Raw genomic sequence first — 16,325 nt, 5'->3', positions numbered from 1 at the left:
TTGCTTTTATGAACTGCAGTTGGATTTTTCTCACTCGTTTGCAACTTTACTCAATCTAAAATCCAAAACCTAGTTTCTATTGGCTCTCTATTTTATACAGATAATACTTGTCTCTCTTGCTCCCTCAAATCTCCTGGCAGGGGTAAAATCACTTGGAATACAACTCACAGTGAGGCAGTCTTTGAACCTGGAGTCACCCCACCTGGGTCCCCCCATGATCTGATCCCCAATGCTGTCCCACTCCAGATCAGTCTCCATTAGCTTAGTACAGAGGAATTCTCGGTCAAGTGAACAGTGCAGTGGCTAACAAAGGCTCACTTCAAGGAAGATTACAACTTTAACAGGAAACCCTTTGATGAGAGAGGCAGTTTGAATTGTTATCAATACCACAATCAACCCTTTGGGTCAACAAAACCATTTCTAATCGCCCATACCTTGGCTACTTTATTCACTTTTGTATATGTGTGTGTGTGTGTGTGTGTGTGTGTGTGTGTGTGTGTATGTGTGCATGTGTGCACGTGCATGTGTGTGTATATGCGCCGGTGCCTATGTGTATGTGTGTGTGTCTGTCTTTCGTGAAAGCAAATTACTGTCAGGGAAAAGAGGAGAGACTTGTTCAACATAGAGTGCGCTTGGGAGCACGTGCGATGACAAAGCGATTTCTGCTCCCTCTGCCGATCCCCCACCTGCACCCAGATCAGGTCAGATATTCCCTGCAGTGGCCAAGCTGTCAGTCAGGAGGAATAAAAAGAACCTGAACAGTAGATAACATTCAGCTCTCCTGTTCATAACCATGGTTGACAGAGAGAAGCAGTACCAGGAGTCAAACAGCAGATGAAATTTTCCCTCCTCACTGCCACAGAGACTCTTTAAAGGCAGTTGTGCTACTTAAGTTTTTTTTTTTTTTATTTGAAGTTTTTTTATGTATTCAACATGTTGGAAAACAAACAAACAAACAAAAAAAACCCAACCAACTAAACAAACAAACAACAGCAACAAAACAAATGAAACATAAACAAAGAAAGAAAAGGATAACTTTCATTATCTATCTGTCCAACTATATCCATGTGTATCTATCTATCTGTTTGTCTGTATGTCTGTTTGTCTATCTGAATGAACAGCGACAAAAGGATTTCACAGTTGACCTGTGGTGGCATGTATTTGAAACTGTTTAAAAGAAATGGAGGAGCACAATACTGTTCCCTTACAACACTAATAATAAATTAGCACTCTGATGTCTGGTTTTCTTGCTATTGAATGGAATATCACATGGTTGTGACATTTTTTTATTGGAAAATATTCATTCTCTGAGCTCATTAACAACATTAAAAGGCGGTGAATCTTGTGTACTTTATTATTTTTTTAAAAAAATCTGAATAAAAAAAATCACTTTTCAATAACATAATACTCCCTAAACATTCATAGACTCATTAGTACCTATACCATTTCACTGAAGTCTAAAGTTTCTCTCTCTCTCTCTCTCTCTCACTCTCTTACAGACACACACACACACACACACAGAGAGAAAGAGAGAGAGAGAGAGAAAGACAGAGAGAGAGTGAGTTAGTTTGAACAACAGGCATCCATCTGCCGATGCAAGTTTATTTGGCCTGTGGCGCCCTCTACTTGCCGTTTGATGATAAACAGTCCAGAGGCCAGCTGAGTGGTAATTTTATATAAAGCCAGTAAAAAAAATCCATGTGCTTGTGTGTAGTTGTGTAGTTTTATTCAACAGCAATAAGGAATGTGGCATGAGCAACTTATATATGAAAAAAGTACTGAATGATATAGTTGTATCATTTTATGGTTTATTCTTTATTTTTGAAAACAGTGGCCTATGGAGTCATTCCACTGTGAACAGATGCTATATTACATATCTTGATCACCACCTGGTTCTTTGCTTAATCTTTATCACCTTTTATGATTAAGGTTACCAAGCTAGACCAAGGCAGTTGTGTATCTGCACCTTTGGTTGTCAATCACTGTGAATCAAAGAGAATCAGTATGACTGCAATTCATATCAATGACACACACTTACAGGAAGGTATGTACTATGGTCCTACTGTAATCCACTTACTTACAACTTACAGTTTATTCGTCCCACAACATGGAAAACATCTTTTATTTTGAAATATCATAACTTTTACATAGAATTAAAAATTTCATAACAACAGTGAATCTACAGATTAATAACAGCTATGGCGGAACCCTCAGCCACCCATACAAGGTTTTCAGATTTAATTTACACTGCTGATCAGCAGCTCCAGAGAACTGAATGTAAACACACTGTAATCACTTTGTATGAAAACGAAGCGTCGCACGAGTTCATGGTACACAACATACGTTGGACTTAAAACAGTCATTTTCCCCGTGATGACGGCATTCAGCAACCAATTCCTAAATTTACCACAGGGACCTCTGAAAATTACAAATTACTTAGTGCAGTTGGTTAATGTACGTTTCGCTTGTGAATGTATGTGAATGTTTGGGCCTACTTTCAGTTTCTTCAGTTAGTGTTCTCTCAAATGAATCTTTTGCAGTAACTCCGATTCTGTATAGCCTAACATTTGGACTTGTTCCCTCACTTCACACCGCCTTCAGCCATAAAATCATAACCTTACAATATTCATGAGTTATCATGAATTCATGATTACGCATGCATTCCAAGGTATAACCTGTCACTTCTTATTGCGTTATCAAAAACTATTTAGCTCTTGAAAACACAGATCTCTATACCATACTCAGCTGATTACTGTGTAGCCCTCGCAATCTGTAGTCTGTGCTCTCGGGACCAGACACATTTCACTTCCGGCGGGGAATATCTGGAAAAATAGCAGCGGCTGAAACAGCTGGAGAAGGTGGAGGCCAGGCTGGTGTAAAGTGAGTCGCTATCGGGGGGAATGGGCGACATTTGATCAGGAAAAGGTGAGGCAATAGGGCTGTTAGCTTTGATCTTGAAATGCAGTTTTGATTCTATCTAGCGACCTGATTTGCCTGGTTTGTCTATAAATGCAGCCCTCGCTAACGATAAAAACGTCAGTTTGCTAACTTGCTTGTTAGCATTCCGTGACACTCTAGCAGGGGCTATCTAGCTCGCTCGCTAGCAGAAATGTACCGATTTTTTTTTAAAAAATGAAAATCTAACCTGCTAGCAAGGGTGGTCAGTCAGCTTTAGCTATGTCATAATAACTAAATACAGATGTAGGTAGGTTTAACAAAGCTGAAGTCTTCATGTTGGCAAAAACTTAGCTTACAGCCTGCAAACATGTTCTGGTATAGTGCCAGCCCTCATTAACGTTAGTTAGTAACCTAACATAGTTGCTGTCTGAAGATGACCAAAGTTGCCCGTTGTAAGAAAATATCTCTTGTTTTGCAGGACGCTACTGCTGCTATTATAGATGTGATCCAGCTGATAGCATGAGTTAGATATAACAACATTAATTTAGCTATCAATCTCTTAAACTGTATTGCCTTGCATAATTTATTCCACTTAATGTTAGCTAGACTGAGCTTCTCAATGCATCCTATGCTATCACTACCTACGCTAACCAAGCTAGCAATTGACTGGATGAGCACTGTTAGCTTGAAGTTTTCAGCTAATGCTACCAATATATTGCATTAAATAAAACCCACTCTCGGGTTGGTAAATAAAGTGTTCTAGATAACCACAGTAATAACTGTCTAGCACTATTGGAAAAGTTAACTGATAGCAAACTAGTTTGCCATCCGTTGTCTCTTAGTCAGTTTCACTTTTATCCTGACTTCACCACCGAGTTCTGGGTATGTAGGTATGCTTAGTAGAAACTACTGTCAGGTTATGTTTTTTTATTTCCCGGGAACTTTTATGAACTCGTAACGGAAGTGTTTTCCGTTACGAGTTCATATAAAAAGAGTTTCGTTATGTACATTTACAAGCTGGCTGTAAAAATGATATGGCATCTATGTATCTCGTGGTGTATACTGTCTTAACTAACTTGGGTTATGGGATTGGCTCTCACAGTTCAAAGAATCGTGCTGACTTTGGAGTAGAAAACTATATATGATCAGTGATTGCAGTTTTGTTTCCTTAATCGATAAAGCATTTGTGCTCTCTTAAATTAGTGAAAATAATTATTGAGACGACTGTATTCTTCGGCGCTACCCATTCGTTAACATCTTATCATTTACGTCACAGTGTTGAAGCGGTATAAATACATGGTATGTTTTTATGTACATGTAGAAGTTTTGAGAGCTAAGCAGGTCTTCTCTGAATTTCATGTGTGATAGAGTTTTGAAGCCTAGTTCTTTAAAAATAACGGCTACAAAATTGTACTCGAATGTTCTGCACGCTTGAAAATATTTAATTTGGGCCTCATTGCTGTGCTTGAGTGGTCAGTACAGCAGTAGGCTCAAGCTCAGTTATGGTTAAGTGACCTTAGTAGAGATGGGTAGCAATGATTATTTTGTTCACAATAGAAAGATGGGTACAAAGTGCAGCAGGGTGGCACCAGCCCATGTAGGGTCATTAAGTTTACTAGAGTTTCCCATACCGTTTGCAGTGCATGAAAACACTTCTGTCTCCTGACTTGTTTGGTGAGTTGGCTTATGACTTTTGACTTTTTTTCTTTTTTTTTTTAAGTATCTGATTGCCTAAGTGAGTATACGGAATGGACACTGATTTTGTTAGACACTTTGAGAATTCATTTGAGTTGACACTAACTTTAAATTTTCAGACTGAGCATGAAAAGATGGATATCAGATGTTTTGTGTCAGGGTTGGTCTAACTGGTACAGTAGACAAGTTTTTTGTCTGGAGGCTTTCCCTTAATCATTGCTCAAAACCAGGACGTTACTATGAGAATACATTGGCCAACCTTTCTCAGGCTTGTTCTGCTCTAGCCACGTTTTTCAAAATCTTGGGTGTGCCTAATCTTTTGCATGCAATTAATCTCTTAAAGCACATCAAATGTAAATTGACCATTAACTACCACCAAGTTTGAGCATTTTGCCTCACTGCTCCTATTGGTATTTTGTGGCATTGTTAGCAGCAGGGACAACCCCACCTTATCACTCTGTGAATATTTTCCTCAGTAAGGCATGTCAGAACAGATGGAGCCAAACCTATTAAACGTGCATACGAGCAGGCATCACTGCTTTGCACCTGATAAACTGAGCAGTTTATAGTGATAGTTCTCTTTAGGATAAGCCATTAAATAGTGTGTAAGCCAGCCTTTTGCTGTCTGGTTTGTGTGGTATTTGAGCAGTGGGAACTGGCTACAGCAGATGATTTGGCATCAGATAGCATGTTGATGGGCTGAACACTAGCCTATATTGCCACGTTATTCAAGGCCTTCACCTGTCTTATCGGTTTTTGCGACGATTTCTTTGCCTCAGCCGACATCTGGATTGTAAGTACAATATTGTTGACCATTTGGAATTGTTTAGAGGAACATAGTCAAACTGAAGACTGCCACAAAGTCAGTGGCTGTGTTGGTTCTTGTGGTTGAGGGACAGCAGAACAATGGGCTTTGGCTCAAGACTCTATTATTTCAGCCAGTTCCAGTCTGAAGCTACATTGGAGAAAGAGAAGAGAAGCCTTTGACCAGCGGACCCAATGAGAAAGCGAGTAACGCGGTGATATTTTTATCCACTCTGATTATACCCGGCAAATATGCAAAGCCTGATTTCCCCAGCCAATTTCGTGATAGCCATTTTTAATTATCCTTTTTTAAATTGTGCAGCAATTTCTTTTTGAAGTAGCTCTGATCTCTGAGGTGGCTATCCTCTTTTTTTATGCCATAAGAACGGCTGGATTTTGGTGGTGGTGATAGTGGTGATGGTGTGGGGTGGGGGTGGGGTCAGTAATGATGCCTATGTAACAAGAATAGGAGCCTATTTCAGTGTGTGAAAACAAGCACAGGTCATGTGAAGATGGTCTTGGTGCTGATTTTGGTTTCTGGCTCAGCACTCTGTGGGCTTTTTATCTCATTCTTTAGAAGTTCAGGTTAGTCTACTGATTATAGAAGCTGATTATTCTGACCATTGTTTTTCCTCTACCCTGACATGTAAAGTAATTGATATGGATTTTAATTAAGTGATACTCAAAGGCTTTTTCAGTTTAGTGATTTGTGTTGTGTTAGAAACGTGTTAGGCCTGTGCTAACTGCGCTTGTGAGATGTTATCTGAATGGAGTCTGACAACATTTTCAGTTTTTTTTTTTAATCCCAATGCACCTATTTCTATTTGAGCAGTTGTACACCATTCCTTGCTTACTCTATTTAAGCAGGAACCCATGGGCTCTAGTTTTGTATTCGGTTAATAAAGGCCAGTATCATTTGTTGAGTGGTGTATATTAAAGTGTAGAGTGTTTAGCTAAACCAAGGCAAAAAAAAAACTAAACAGACCCTGAGGTCTGGTAGGAAAAGTTTGAGTACGTTAGCTGTAGGTGTGTCTGTAAGAAGTGTGTATATGGGTGGCGTCCTTGCCTAAACTGGCTCTACCTCTCTTGTTTCTTAGAAAAAGCATGTCTCTGGAATAATTCTGAAAGATGAGTTCTCTCTCTTCTCTGAACTTGTTTGGATTTCCTTGCCAAACCCTGCTTGTTAAGCAGTTTGGACAGTACTGGCCTTCAGGCTCTTTTTGCAGAATAGACTAAACGTTGCTTATCTGGAAAGAGCCCCTTTGCAGTACTTATTTGCTGGTGCTGACGTTTTTTTAAAATTTATTTATTTATCTATTTTTTTTTTATCTTTCCTTAGTAAATATCTTAACAGGATCTTGAACAGACATGGAGTTTTTCTTTTTTGTTCAGTTATGGTTTTTGACACTCATAATTGTAATATGATTGTTTTGGGATTCAACACCAGTCTTGACATGACAGTAACTGTCCTCCAAAGAGAACCGAACAGAGTCTGTTCCTTAGCTTTCATCCATGAGCCTGTCTCCAGATGTCCGCCAAAGTGGCGTTGGTTTTCTTTCCATTTAGGATATGGTATTGCATTGTCATGGCTATTATGTCCCTTTCCTGTTTCAGAATAGATGTTTATAATCTTTAGTGAAAGCTGACTTGTAAAAAAAAGTAGTTAAATGAGAAATACACAAGTCTTTCCTGACTGAATTTGTATGTGTTTAGACATGATAGCTTTTATAAAGTGTCTCTCCTCAGAGTTTTTTCCACTTGAAAGGTGTTTATCTCACACTTGTTGGATTTTTTTCCCCCTTAATGAGGTTAAGTTTAATCTGAACCCATCAGCCATTTAGTGCAGCTCCCACCCTCAATAAAACTTATCCTGGAGTTAAGTCTGTAAAGTGCAGTCGATTCGGCTACGTCCTGACCAGCAGTGTCAGCATGGTAGCAAAGGTATGGCAGTGAATATGTAACCAAGAGTCAAATTGCAACTCACACACTGCAACAGATCCCAGAGTGTCTGGGCTAAAATGTTGCGGTTGTGTTGTACCAACGTGTACAGCGTGTTGTACCTAGAGTTCGTTACCTTGAAACCTGTTGACTGCCGTCATGGCTGTTGACATGGTAGTTTGCCTTATCACGCAAGAAACCTGTAAACCTATAATCAACGGCTGTGACAGAACGCCTGAGGGAGTACTGACTGCTTCTTGGTTTGTCATGTTATTTGAATGTAAAGAAAACAAAATTCCAGGAAAGATTCACAGTAAAACCAAAAGCTTCCTCATTTCGCTACGTTGAGTCGTTTAACTGGTCTACTCAACAGTGGTGGTAGTACGCCCTTGCCCCTCCTCGAGGCCGCAAGTCTCAATGCTCGACTTATTACTCTGGTTCCCTGGAGGCCATCTAGGGACGCTTGCTCCTTGAGTCCACCAGATCAACTGTGCCTATGTTCTCTGGCAGCATGCCAGTTCTGAGTTCAGTTGAGTTCGCACCACGCTGGCAGGGTGCCTGAACTGCGCTTCTCCACGCCTCCGCAACATGTATGCCACATAATGACATGAGAATGTAAAGGAGGAAACGTAAACAAGTTTCTCCACAGTCTTTTTTTTATCTCCTTTGCCATACGTTAGACTCTTTGTCTCTTTCTGTTCTGCTTCGAGGGTAAGCTTACTTCCCTGTTCCCCCCCCCCCCCCCCCCCCCCCCCCCCCCCGCCCTTTGTATTTGTCAGCTCAGCTTCAGTATGCTATGTGCTTTATTAGCATGCCAAATGTACTAATTTGTGCTGCCAAAGCAGCAGCAAAGGAATCTTTTTCTCGATAAAATAACTCCGTCTCTCTCTGTTCTCCACTCCCTTCATTTTCTCTTCCCTCCTTCGTCTTGTGGTGGTGCCAAGATGAAAACATATGGGTGGTGGGACAGGTGTCTTGGCAAGCCTTGGCAATTGGAGAAAGTGTTTATGTTCCCAGACTGCTGACGAAGCCTGAGATTCTGCAGTGTATCTTGCTGAAATTGCTAGGGAGTGAGAGGGAAAGACAGCATGAGGGTGTTGGTAGAGTGGGAGAATATGTCCAGACTCAAAACAGTGTGAATCTGCCCCCCCCCCCCTCCCTCCAACTCCTTCCCCCCAGTTGAGTTCTATCAGAGTGTAGTAAAGTTCTAGGTTTCGCAGCAATGTTTTTCCTCCATTTTATCTGCTCTCCACACAGCTTCCATTATAGAACCCCTCAGTGCAGTTCAGGCCAACTCTGTTACTTACAGAGTAAGTGAGTGGCTTCCTCTTTCCTTTTATCTTCTTAGTGGAGCAGCACTAGAGCCCCCCCCAGTGGGTGTGTTCAGCTGTGGCAGTGTCTTTCGATCTCTTTTTCTCTCTGTCTTTCTATCACCCTAACATCCACACTTGAAGGAAATATCTCACCAGCAAACATGCACTGTTTTTCTCAAATGTCTATCTATCCATCTTCAAATCCACTATGTTAGCCTATTACAAAATGCACGCTAGCCCGCTAAGCAGTTTTATGCTGTGTTTAGGCCTAAAAGCTATATTTCCAACCCATACCTTGTCTTACGTAAAATGTGCAGTTCTGACCAGCCTTACAGTTAAGGCAAGTTAAGCCTCTCTTTAAGTTGAGTACATGCATTGTTAGAGCTTCTCTGCTGTCAGACAGATGAGGATTTTCATTCCAGATGTTTCGCTGACGTATATTTTTTTTGAGGGGGGGGGGCACATTGTTTTTTACTTAACAACAGTTTATTGATGGTTGTTGTTTCTGTTGTTGTTTTTTTCCCAACGAATATGATTAATTTTTTGTCCATACGACAAATACATAGTGCAATAACAGTTGCACCGTCAAGGACGAAACACACATGCACTATTGTCTCAGCTCAAGGTCCAGTATAGTGTGTGAAATGAATATTCTGTTTTCTCTCTCTGCTTTACAATGAGAGTTCAACTTGTGTTTGACTTTGAGACCACACCGTTTATTTTCTCATGTGAATGAGATATTAGTCAGTTATGTCTTTGCGCTAGTTCAGGGATGTAGCTGTCAGCTACCATTATGGTCAGACAGTTTTTAGATGAAGTGAGTTAAAAGTCACACCAACTCTCTACAATCATACATTAGTTTGCTAAAGTAGGCATGCAAAAAAAAAAGCCTGGTGGCATTGTGGTCTCTGACATTTTGTGGTTAATAACGTTGTCTCAGAGGGAAGGCCCTAGTTTTCCTTTACTGATACTATTTTGAGCACAGATTCCGCACGAATCCTCTCGTTTGAAAGGTTTCTTCTCCTAACACATTGTTTCATTATTTTCTCTCACACAGGCTGTCTGAAAACCAGGAGAGACGTTTTTAAGTCATGGATGACAGTAGCAGCTTTGTAGAGTTCGACGTGCCTGAGTTCAGCAATACAGTCCTGAGCCAGCTCAACGAGCTCCGTCTCCAGGGCAAGCTGTGCGACATCATTGTGCACATCCAAGGGCAGCCGTTCCGTGCCCACAAAGCCGTGCTGGCGGCTAGCTCACCCTACTTCCGTGATCACTCGGCCCTAGGAACCATGAGTGGCCTCTCTATCTCTGTCATCAAGAACCCTGAGGTGTTTGAGCAACTGCTGGCTTTCTGTTACACTGGCCGAATGGCGCTACGCCTGCGTGATGTTATCAGCTTCCTAACAGCAGCCAGTTTCCTGCAAATGCAGGCAGTCATCGACAAGTGCACACAGATTCTGGAGGGCATCCACTCCAAAATCAGCCTCCCCCCTTCCTCAGCAAGCGCCGGCTCTGATGATGACTCGTCAATCTCACGCGGCAGACAGAATGGGGTGAAAGACAGTGGTCTCTTTGTCAACCCCACGCAGATCTCACCTCCTTATTATCAACGCCACAGCCAAAGCGGTGATACCCGGGATTCAGCGCGTGGCCAACGGCTAGTAGAGGGTGAGGGCCACTCAGATCGAGGTAGCAGCGATGGTGTGTCAGAGCTGGAAGTGTCCATGGAGACTGAGCCAGAGCAGGTAGAGCTGATTGGGAAGGATGGGCAGATAACGGACGTACACGTGAAGCAGGAGAAGATCGACAGGCCCAACTACTCAGACAGCTCGTCGGCAGGTGATGACGGCTACCACACGGAATTGGTGGACGGTGAGCAGGTGTTGGCCGTCAGTGTGGGGTCCTATGGTCCTGTCCTTCCATCTGTCAGCTATACGTACCAAACTCTCACGTCACCCTGCTTTGTCAGCCTCAGTTCCTCCAGCCCGTCTCGTTCCATGCTGAGCAGTTTCCGAGGTGGCCGAGCGCGGCCCAAACGTCCCGTCCCAGTGCCAGCAGAGGTGATCAGCCAGCTAAAACCCAGCTCAGAAGACGGAGACACAGGGATCGGAGGGCCTGCTGCACCAGCTAGCTTCGAGACGGACGTGCGGGAACGAAGCATGCGCGGGCAGTGGTACCCTTACAATGAGCGCCTCATCTGCATCTACTGCGGCAAGTCCTTCAACCAGAAGGGCAGCCTGGACCGACACATGCGCCTCCACATGGGCATCACGCCCTTCGTCTGCAAATTCTGTGGCAAGAAGTACACACGCAAAGACCAGCTTGAATATCACATCCGTGGTCACACAGACAACAAGCCGTTCCACTGCCAGATCTGTGGGAAGTGCTTCCCTTTTCAAGGCACCCTTAACCAGCACTTGCGTAAGAAGCACATGAGCTCCACTGCGGAAATCAATAATCACACAGACTCCCTGGAGCGGGCCGATATACAAGCCAGCCAGCGAGAGGACCCGGATGACAACTCAGAAGGCGGTGGGGGTTATGCCATGCAATACACAGAAGATGCGCCAGGGAATGACAACAGCGAAGAGAGCACCAAGTGCAGTCCAGAGGAAGCATCTGCATCAAGGTCCGATTTTTAGCTACAACAAAAATGGTCCTTGTCCAAGCGACAACCTCCTTAGACGGAAGCTTTAAAGGGATTGTTCTTTTTTGTAGTCGGAGCTTCAGTGATTTGTTTCTATGGAGCTGAGTGGATGATGAACCTGCCTTGCGCGTTTTCTACTTGTCCATTTTTTTGTGAAAGTCAACTCTTTATCAAAGGAATAAAAAAAGGGTGTTTTTTCCTTTTTCTTTTTTTTTTTTTTTTTTTAGCAGAAAGTTTCAAAGGGAAGGAGGCGCGATATCATTGATATTTCTGATGAGGAGGTCTCAGTAATCAAGGTCTCCTTCAGAATTTGTTTTATTGGTATTTTTTTTTCCATGTTTTTAAGCATATTTACAGAGTAATATAGGCATGTTGCAATAATGAATAATGTGAAAGCTCAGATCAGATGCTTGTCATATCATGCTTTTACCTGACCTGTATTTGCACATGTGGCCCAAAGGTCGCTTACTCACAAGGAATGGTTTTTCTACCAGTTCAAAGCTTTGTGTGACTCATCCGTTGAATACCTCATGATACAACACAACATACTCATAACAGACAGTATTTTAGTTTCCTTCGACTCCAGCTGGGTTCTACCTCATGGCCAAGAACCTGAAAGGAAGTTAAACTTCTCTCATTCAAGAATATACACTTTTTTTTTCTTTTTTTTTTAATTTCGTAGGGTTTACATATTCCACTTGGCGAAACCCTTGACAGAACACCCTCACATCACCAAGCCTTGATACTTTAGTGAAATATTCCTTGGAGATTGTATGAATTTTGGCCTCTTGTCCATTTTGTTTTCCCATGAGTTGCCACATATAATGAATGATTGTGAAGAAGGTGCTAAATTAAGGGTGCACTTGCAGAATACAGTACAGATTATGTGCATCATGGATGGGAGACTCAGTAAGAAAATAGCATGATTTGTTTGATGCACTGTCCATGGACTTAGATTCACCGGAATAACTTTACATTCTTTTCGGGTTGATGCTTATATCAAACATCCTTTTAAATGATTATTGCCAGAGGAAATAATGATCTGCCTTGAACTTTGAAGGCAGCCGCTTGAAGGCATAGCTTATATACGTAAGCTATGCTTTGAATGATAGCTTTCATGGAATCACCTTACACTGTCGCTATAAATTCTTCACACTGCTCTACAAAGCTCCTGTTGTATCTCTCAATAAACCTAGCTTAGCCTTAGATCAGTGCGTGGCAACAATGTACACAAAAACCATCTTTTGATGGTACTCTCAAAACTTGCTTTATATTTACCATTGTTTCTCTTATATGTTAGTTTCTGCCTGGATGTGGTCAACACAAACTAACTTTTTGATTGGATGATAGAAACAGTGCAAAAAAGGAAGATGAACAACAAAAAGTCAGTAGCACAAATTCTCGTTGCACTTTCCACTGATAACATTGTGGCCTGGAATCCTAAGACAAATTGTACAGTTGTATGGTAAAGGGTAGCCGGTCTCTTGGGAAGTAATAGTAAATAATGGGACATTGGATTTCTGCCTTGCTCCTTGGCATTCACTGTAACACCTCGCAATGTCAGTTACATCAAAATGTTGATCTTGCGAAGATTAGTTTTGAAACAAGTAACTGTGATAATCTATTTTCATTCCCCAAGCTATTTTGAACAGATGTTCTTGTAGTACTCACTCTCAGCTTTGCTTCCACTTTTGGGTGTGGATTGATATTTAGATATCCACCTTTTTACCGTACTTGGCTGCAATAATTGGATTTTGTCAAATGTGTGATATTTTTTTCCTCATGTAACTCTCTCGCGGCAAGAGTTGTGAAAATGCATGTCAGAGTTAAATATAAGAGATACAGTCATGAGAGGTGTGCTGAAGAGGTCTAACTTTTGTCTGTCTGGAGCTTTTTATATGGCTTTAGCCCATGCTCCATGGGAATTATTCAAGCTGACAATAGACAAATGCGGACATGCATGTTGCTCATTAATTCTGTTTTGCAGATTTCTAGTTCTTACTGCCTCAGAAGACTGAAACTTATTCTGCTCTGTAAATGCACAATTTACATAAGTGCAGGTAGATCTGCCGTCTACCTTTTAACACATCATCAATAACACAGCCGTTAAACGTCTTTTAAAAAGATCATAGTTTGTCATTGTTCGATAAACATTTAGCATTTACTCAGGGCCGTCAGTCAGTGGTGTTGGTCACACATCTGTTAGTATTTTCTGTCTAAATGTTTCTCTTTTAGTGTCTCAGACACATTTCCATTACGTGCCAATGTAGTACGATGCCAGCCAGTGAAACATTGTTGGACATCTGTACATTCAAGAGCTTAGTATTTCTAGTCAGTCTCCTCGTTATTCGTAAGGATAGTTCGCAGAACTTTCTTTTTTTCTTTCTTTCTTTCTTTTTTCTTCCAGAATTTCAATCATGTTGACAGATGCAAAGCATTCCCTTTTCAGTTGCCTAAATTACGTGGTCTTCAAGATGCTTCTTTAAATTCTTTCTGACCATAACCAGTCTGCTGCCTCGAGCTTAAAAAAAAAAAAAAAAAAAAGCAAACAAAAAAAGACCCATTTTGAAATATTTGCTTAGCTGTGATGTTTATTATGCTCTTTCAGTTTGTACATACTTAATGTAGGTCAGAAAAGCAGTTTCTTTTTTTTTTCCTACTGTGATTTTTTTAAATCACTGCACAAGAAAAACCATGATTGTTCACTACAATGGTCCTCATATTCATATCACAAGTGTTTCAGTTTACAGTTTAAATAACTTCTCAAGGACTCTGTTCAACCTTGACAAAGTTTGATATTGCAGTTCTGATCCATTGCTTTTTACCTTTGTGCTTTTACACTAAACAATATAGCAACCCTTTATATATATATATATATGTTTTTTGTTTGTTTGTTTTTGTTTTTTAAACTTTCCTTTAATGCTGCTTGTGCTTTGTCTTTTACATTTTGCTCCAAAGTATCTTTTTTTTTTCCTTGGCTTGTATCCCGTTCGACTGGTAGACCTAAAGCAGTTTCACTGCTGCCATGATTCAGAGAGGTTTATTGTTGTGCCATCAAAGTCAGCCAAATGCTTCTACTGAGGGTAAACCACAATAGGTGTTGCAGTATGCCAAGCATTTCAAGGAGCCAAATTAGTATAGTTGTGGCTTACTATGTCCAAAGCCATCATTGCGACGCTGATGATGTGTCTGTACACAAGCTACTGAAAGGCGCCTATAGAAATTTTGTGAAATGCAGTTATTTGCATAATCGTAGGAAATATGTAAGCGACTGCTTTGCACCATGGATAGAGATGGAGTTGTTTGTTAACTTTAAATTACTTTATTCTTCGTTTAGAGTTACTTTGATGAGAAAGAGAGCCAGAGGAGGAGCATCAACAAATTAGTCCTCTAACCAAAGATTAAACCAAAAAAAAACAAAACAAAAACGAAAATGTCCTCAACTTTAGGACATCAAATCCATGCCCTGAAACAAGAGAGTCAAAATCAATAGAAGCGAAAGATCTTTGTCTTCTTCACCAAGCTTCCATACTGTTCGAAATTCTCTCACATCCATTTTGAAAAAGTTTGTGAAGCTTCGGGCACTTGATCTTGTGACCAAGACGTTTTTTTTTTGTTTTGTTTTGTTTTTCTTCACCTTTTCAATGTTTCATGTTCAGCGTAGGTAGTATCAGACTCAGAACCCAAATCGGCAGCAGTGTGTAGTGTGTTTAAATGAACTAAGCCATACGCTCACAGATACATGTCGTATGTGAGGCAGTGAAGAATAGTACATTCTTTGGGGTTTTGGTACCACCTGTTGGAAGAAGTATATTTAAAACTGGAGCTGCTGCATTCAAGCCCAGTTAGGTTGTGATAAGAGCTGATATCTCAGTTGAAGTCTGTGCCTTGCAAGAAGTATCGGTAAATCAGTCGATTCCTTAGCTAGTCTTTGCACAGACCCTCTGCCCATGGTTTTGGGTCATTATGTGTATAAGAACAGCCAGAGGACAAATCTAATATATGTTATGACTATGTGTAACTGCAATATATTGAAATTATGCTGTGACATAGATCAATTTAAAAAGAAATTATATGCAAAAAGGAATGCCTCTTTAAGAAGAGGGAACTATTCAAAGTGAGGTTTTATATTTATTCCTCGTTTAGGCCCCAGTGAACAACTTGTTTAGATACTTCAGAGAGCCATTAAGTTCAGTGCTTCTGTATGTTGTCTGTATGTGATGGAAGGGACATTTGATGTAAGAGCTGATGGGAGGGTGCATTTAATGTAATATGCAGTTTTTTTACTGGATGAGGATGTAGGTATGTTGGGTTTTTTTAAAAGGCACCAGAAGTAAAAAGAAAAAAAAAAAAAAAACAACACTGCGGACAATCAAAGAAATTTTGGGTTTCAGAAAAATATGAAAGTTACTTTTAAGATTAATATTGTTTACCCGCAACCCACCCCCCCAGGAAAAAAATTAATTCTGTGTATAATTGTGATGTTTTTGTGGGAACCGATCACTATCCATGTGAATTCTTACATTTGGTTGAGCAGAAAACTGCATGCTTACCTGGGTATAGCCAGAAAGATTACTGCATGCCACTCACCACATCGTTATATATACAGTTCAGATGGATTTTTTCCCGTTTTGGAACTTGAATGTGATTTTGGTAAATAGATCTATTATATCTTGTCTGGCATGCACTTAAGATCTTTTTTTTTTTTTTTTTAATATATATATATGTGTGTGTATAGACCATATATATGATATACTTTGGGGGGGGGGGGGGGGGGTTTGCGTTATGTTATACTCCCTTTTAATGGGACTAAAATGGAAAAAAAAAAAAAAAAGGCCTCAAAATGTTATTTCTAGGGATGTTTCCCCATAAAATGGTGCTTTTAGACTGGTCAGGTGTATTTATTAATTTTATATACTGATATACATATATATATAAATATATATATATTCACATTCATGCATATAGGTATATACACATTCTAAGGGAGACGGGGATTATTTACACACACACACACAAAAGAATCATTT

General features: G+C 40.6%; 1 protein-coding gene across 2 annotated transcripts; it reads left to right on the top strand.

The window, feature by feature from the left end:
• Positions 1 to 2,847: 2,847 nt before the first annotated feature.
• On the top strand, positions 2,848 to 11,488 carry zbtb34 (zinc finger and BTB domain containing 34). Of its 2 annotated transcripts, none has more exons than XM_030780363.1 (2): positions 2,848 to 2,925; positions 9,706 to 11,488. In XM_030780363.1, exon 2 carries the CDS (start codon positions 9,740 to 9,742, stop codon positions 11,288 to 11,290), a length of 1,551 nt encoding a protein of 516 aa, XP_030636223.1. In that variant the 5' UTR covers positions 2,848 to 2,925; positions 9,706 to 9,739; the 3' UTR covers positions 11,291 to 11,488. The 2 variants fall into 2 exon arrangements, with proteins under 2 accessions (XP_030636223.1, XP_030636231.1); XM_030780371.1 differs by lacking the exon at positions 2,848 to 2,925 and adding an exon at positions 4,533 to 4,572.
• The last annotated feature ends 4,837 nt before the right edge of the window (positions 11,489 to 16,325 follow it).

Source organism: Chanos chanos, chromosome 1, assembly GCF_902362185.1.
Source record: "Chanos chanos chromosome 1, fChaCha1.1, whole genome shotgun sequence".
In the NCBI taxonomy this organism is placed as follows: domain Eukaryota; kingdom Metazoa; phylum Chordata; class Actinopteri; order Gonorynchiformes; family Chanidae; genus Chanos; species Chanos chanos.
The sequence above is the reverse complement of the archived record's forward strand: the minus strand, read 5'-3'. Positions and strand labels throughout refer to the sequence as shown.